At 50.2% G+C, this 5,935-nt stretch overlaps 1 protein-coding gene across 1 annotated transcript in view; it reads right to left on the bottom strand.

Moving 5' to 3' along the window:
- LOC125948444 (unconventional myosin-Vb) overlaps nt 1-4,395 on the bottom strand; it is a 12,438-nt gene extending 8,043 nt beyond the window's left edge. Inside the window, exon 1 of the mRNA XM_049674488.1 lies at nt 3,890-4,395. Within this exon, the coding sequence (XP_049530445.1) occupies nt 3,890-4,351 (462 nt within the window). The 5' untranslated portion in view covers nt 4,352-4,395. The remainder of the gene's footprint in view (nt 1-3,889) is intronic.
- Nucleotides 4,396-5,935: the final 1,540 nt, after the last annotated feature.

Here is a 5,935-nt window from a genome sequence, read left to right as displayed (position 1 = left end):
TCCGATCCGATCTGCCCACTTGAACGATCGTACGCCAGTTGGGGCCAACTCGCGCTCAGTGTGTGTGTGTGTGCAAGTCGAAGTCGGGATTATTGTTAATCTTCTGCCTGATCGCTCACGAACGATCGCTAACGATCCTCGCAGGGGGGCTTTAGTATGTGTTCGCGAGCGCGCGTTGCTGCTGCTTCGTTCCGCTTGAATCTCCGCTCACCGCACCGCACCGCACCCTACCGCTCTACCACTTCCACGACCTCTTAATGTGCCAGCTGCTGCTGCTGTACCGGTACGTACGTTCTGCCGGTTTCGGATCGGTCAGTGTGTGCGCCAAGTAACCAAGTAATGGCCGCGCCAGTTGCTGGCAGCTCGTAGGATCAGTAAGCACAGCATTCATTCGCTCCGCGAATGCGAATGTGTCTCTGCATGCGTGCGTGTGTGTTAGGTTGATGCGTCCAGCATCTCGGACGATGAGCAGTGCAATCGGCATTTCCTGTGCCCCACTCCGTTAGACACTCCGGTCGGTCGAGTTCCAGCCTCCAGCGTTTCATCTCTTTCGCTTCGTTTCCAAGCCAATTGAAACGCAAACCAACGCACCGAGCACGCAGCACGCACCATCAACAACTGGCAAAACAACCATTTTTTTTTTGCATCCCTCTTCTTAAAAGCTTATGTTGATATGATTGTGGTCCCCGCTCCGGGAGCCACCGGCCCTTCAAACCGCGTGTGCTCTCTCTCCCTCGATCTCGGTGTCCACTTTTGTGAAGCCTCCGGAAGAAGAAGGCCGATCGAAGGCCTGGCCGTGGAGAGCATTTGCGCAAAACGAAACGGAATAAGCAAATGCGGGGAATGCGAGGAAACGAAAGACATAAAAGCAACCAGGCAAAAGCCTCGAGACCACCTCGAACCCGAGTTCCCCCCCGACCGGTTCCAGGTGGGCACGGACCGTCGCAAAGGGGGACGCGAGCTCGCTAACGGAAATGCCGCGGATCGCTGAAATAGCTGGGACTTGGGACGCTCGGGTGTTGATTATTTTATTTCATCGAGCATAGCGATTAGCACTAGCAGCAGCAGCAACGCCAGAGCCGCAGTAGCAGGTCCGGATAAACGCCACGGAATGGAATGCGCATCGGAAGGTGGGGAGGGAAAACGCAAAATGAAAAACAGATCGATCGTAAAAAAAACCGGGCACCAGCAACATGATCATCGATCGCGCGGCTTAATTGGTAGTAATATGAAAATAAGTGCGCACCGTGCCACGGGGAGTTGCGGAAAATTGCGGAGTGAAAAACCTCGCGCACCTCGTCGTCCCCCAGAAAGGTTAAATTTGAATTATGTTTTATTGCTTCAGCAACCAACATGCGCACATGTTTCGTACGCACACAAATTGCCGGGCTGACGCAGATAAGTGGTAGGTTTAGCTATAATATTCATCTTCACACTCGCACAACGTTTAAGCTGCCAGCTGCCAGATGCCAAGTTTCACCGATTTATGGGAAAAATTGATCAAAATCGTCCAATTTTTTGAGGGCTTTGGGAAATTTTGCCAAAATGCCTCTCAGCGCCACTCGAAGGGGACTGATTAACTTTCCAGCCAAAGGCCACCACCAGGCCAGTGGGGCCAATCTGGGACAGTCTGTTGCTGTCCAGCCGTTGGGGCATTGGAATTCATTGTTTGAAAATCGAAAACCGAACTCCTGAACGGATCAACACTTTCCATTCAAGGTGTCCGGCCGAGTGAGGCATTTTCCTTCACTTTCCCGGCCCCACCCCGGGTTCACTTTTCATTCTTCGGAGCGTGGAAAAACCGGACTCACTTTCGTCAATCGATCGTCCGGAGCGATCCGGAAGGCAGGCTGGCAAACGACATCGACAGTGTGCGTGTGTGTGTGTGCCCCTTTATCTGGAGCATCAAAAAACGCCGAAACACATTCACTCACGGGAGGCCTCGCAGAGGTGGACAGATCGCACTCGCTTTGCAGCGGCCCAGATTCGCGTCGCGTCCGGCCTCCCCGGGTTGGCCATTAAAGCCCGTTCATTAAAGTTAATTCCGTAATCAAGGAACCGCGAGCGCACGCACCGGCGTCGATCATTCCGAAACAATGGTGAATGTTGGTGGAAAAAAAAGAAGGTTTTTCGGCAATCATTTGGGGCTCTAATTTTCCTTCGCTTTGCTTTCATGGCTCAGTGTCGGGGAGGAGGGAAGGAACGGTGGTGGAGATGCCCATCAACCTGACCGTGACATACTTTTTCCCCTCTATTTGTGTTCCGCAGTGGCCAAAAACAATCGCTTTTCCCCTCAACCGACGCCCAACGCTGTACTGCAAGAACGCAATTAAATGTGTAAATCTCGTACTCTCTCTCTGCGTCTCACACACACACACGCGCGCATGATTGAAGAAATTGAAAGCAAATTTGATGGAGGTGCGTGGGGTCCGACTGGGTCACCCCCGCGTACCGGTGTCGTTCGTTTGTGCAACGACGATCATTGCTTTACGATTCTCCAACTCAACACACATTGATTTTTGTTTTGTGGCGCATGAGGGTCAGAAGTTCATTAAAAGCGGAGGACGTGATCGGTCGGCGGTTTAATTGGTTTAACCGCGTGAAGTGGCGGTCCAGCGAAAGTGGTCCACGATGAGCGCGCGATGAGATTCGAATTCAATTAGCATACGATGCCAAAAGCCAAAAGAAGCGATTGGAAGGAGTGGGCGCCAACCTCGGGCTCGGGCTCTTTGATTTACCTCGCGTTGTCTACGCCTAATTAGCGAATATCGTGTGGAAGGATCTCCTGGAGATGGTGTAGATAGATGGCCAAAAGCCTGGGTATGCAGAGCGGTATGCGGATTGCGGTTTAGCGGGAGTACGTTAGCGAAGGAATTCTTGATCATTCGTGGAATCTCGGTGCTCGATCAAGTGTTGTTTTCAACTTTGTTTTGGTGTATTCTTTCAGATCACAAGATCTTTCTATCGAGTAAGATTCGCTTGAATATTTCTAAAGTGGAGAAGCAATAGCAATTGGAATTTGTAGTGAGAAAATCAATTTTCGGCACTCACATTGAAAATCAGATCAGGAATGGTGCAGCAATGGTAAAATTTGTCACTTTGACAAAATTTCGGGTAGATATATGATGAAAATATTTTTTGGAAGAGAAACGCTTCCGGCAAAGATTCCTTCTTATTGAAGTCGTGCTTACTAACCGAAGCACCGATACTAAAATTGAAAGCACTCTGCATAGATACCATGCATAACAACCATAGGAAAACTCTCACAAAGACTCTATAATGTTGTCCAATGTGAACTATTCCACAGCCTGGCTAGTGCTTCACTGAATTGAAAATCTTCACTATAATTAAATTGACTTAAAAGTGGAAGATGTGGTGGAAAAGGGGAAAAGATAAGGTGTTGCTCTCAAAAGGCGTTTACATAAATAATGATTAGGATTAAATAAAAGGTGTAGATTAATTCAGGTTGTTATTCAAGATTAAATATGAGTCATCAGACGACAAAATATCGGGGATGGTATCAGAACCACGATGAAATGTTTTGTGTATATCGTTTGATAAACTAACAATTAAACAAACATTTATTCCCCCAAAAATCCATCCAAAAAATCTCATTAAAGATACATCCATGTACATTCTATGTTGTAACCACTGTTTTCAAGAAATGGGTCATTCATTACCTTCATTACCACATACAATTAGATGGGCTTATCACAAACAAATTACATAAAATTCATTCCCCCCGTCTTTCCATTTTTTTTACTTCCCCCTAATCTCTTGAAGTCAATCGCTCCGTCGATCTTGTGTCCCCCACATCTCGAATTTCCCACAAACAATGAGCTCCGCGGAGACAATGGGTCGACAGCAGTCCTTTGGAGGTGATACTTACAAAGTACTTTCCATCGTTGAATCGGTTGTGCAGCGTTCGCATGACGGCATCCTCGGTCAGTGGACCGGGCAGATGGATCAGATCGTCCATCTCGGTGACGGTGCGTCCATCCTCCGTTCGCACCCCATGATGACCACCGGCGGTAGGGCCGCTTCCTCCACCGATCAACGCTCCCATATGACCACCACCACCGCCACCAGCACCGGGATGCGCAACGATCGGTCCACCACCATGTCCGTGACCCATCGTGTATTGGTTGCTAACATTTCCATTGCCACCGGTAGTGGTTCCGTGGCCCCCAGTACCGGCACCAGTACCAGCACCACCAGCGCCGCCGCCACCGCCACCACCGCCGTGGTAACCCATCGCCGTACGTCTTGGAAGCGTTCCACCACATTGTATCGTGTCTGTGAGCGAGAGAGAGAGAGAGAAGAGAGTGCAGTGCGTGAATGAGTGTGTCATCAATGATGGTTTTATGTTGGTCAGGCCGGATTCTACCGTGGCCAGGACTACGAGACGCGGAATCGGATACCGAAGAATTTCTGTGAAAGAAATGTCCCGTGGAGTGGACACCGGAGCTTATTGTTGTTGTGGTTGTTGTGTTTGTGTTCTCTTTATAGCGCAAAGCCACGCGAGAGAAACTTTGACTCCCAACAGAAACAGGCACCTCGGCTACTCCCCTGCGGCGTGGCATGACCAGAGGGCATCGCAGGGCTTAAGCGATAAGATATGGCCAAGACCGGAAAAGGAACGGCTTAACGGTGTCACGCTTAATGCTGCTCGATTTGTCTCCCAGCAGATGGGCTCTCGTTGTGTGCATCACGCACCACTTCTGGCCCCCCCTCGGGACCTAGTGAAGCCTGCCCGCAGGTTGGCTCTCGCCGATTACAACTTTCGCCCCGAAGGCCCATCACCTGGCAGCTGCTGATGCTACTGCTGGTGTCTCTGCCACGATGCCGCGCTTTCCCGATGCCATAAATTACCGAATATTCAAATGAGCTATCACCGGAATCGTTAGGAACCGGCGGGGTGATTATGGTTTGCCAAGAGGCGACAGGTTCAGTGGCCATCGCGCCACGGTGGCCCCCAGTGAGATCGCGAACGTTATCGTACCATCTCGTGCATCGGCTCGGCACTGGACTTATCTTAATCATGGGCTGTGTGATCGTTAAGGCCGTCGTTGTATTGGACACTAAAGCTGGTAGCGATGTTCCGGGCTCCTTTGGAGGGCTATCCTTCATTAGACTTTCAAATGCCCGAGCCTTTGGTGTGCAATTTGAGGCAAACAATTCGATCGTTAAACGAGCTAGTGTCTCATCAACACATTCTCAGCGGCACATTTGCTGCCACATCAAACAAGTTATGCTCAATACGCGTCCAGAGTGCAAAGCAACGAGATGTCGAGTCGCATTCTAGACGAACGAAAGTAAAATGACAATGGAAATCAATCCTCAGCAAAAGGTGGCAGTGAACACACACACGTACAGTAACATACGAATTGCACGGGTGGCATTATGCAACTGGATTCAACTGACATTGGGTGCATCGTCGTCGATCGTGACCGAAGCAAAAACAAAAAGCAAACCGAAAAGGCCATCAGCCGAGGCCGAGCAAATTACTATGCGGCTCAGGTTCACCAGAAATGAGGGATGGGGACGGGGGTAGAGGGTGGTGCCGTTGATGGATGATCGTGCATCGTCGGTTGAATGAGTGAAATGATTTGTAGCGGCAGCAGCAGTGATCTCAAGGAGGAATCTCGCTGCCTCCTATCTGACAGATGGGTCGGACAGACACACGCGGCTGATTCCATTAAAGTCGTGTGCCCGGACAGCTTCAGGAGAAGCTGCACGTTAACCTTCAGCAGCAGCAGCAGCGCGTTGCTTAACTCCCATGATCGCTTACACGAGAGAGATCTGTCGTGACCGTCCGTAACGTCTCCTCTGCCATGACAGTCGTTCCTGAATACTCCTCCCAGGATACTCACCTCCGATCAGCATGGTGCCGCTGGTGGAGTTGTGGTGTGGCAGCGGGTACGGGATCGAGGTA

The sequence above is a fragment of the Anopheles darlingi genome, chromosome 2, assembly GCF_943734745.1.
Source record: "Anopheles darlingi chromosome 2, idAnoDarlMG_H_01, whole genome shotgun sequence".
In the NCBI taxonomy this organism is placed as follows: Eukaryota; Metazoa; Arthropoda; class Insecta; order Diptera; family Culicidae; genus Anopheles; species Anopheles darlingi.
The sequence above is the reverse complement of the archived record's forward strand: the minus strand, read 5'-3'. Positions and strand labels throughout refer to the sequence as shown.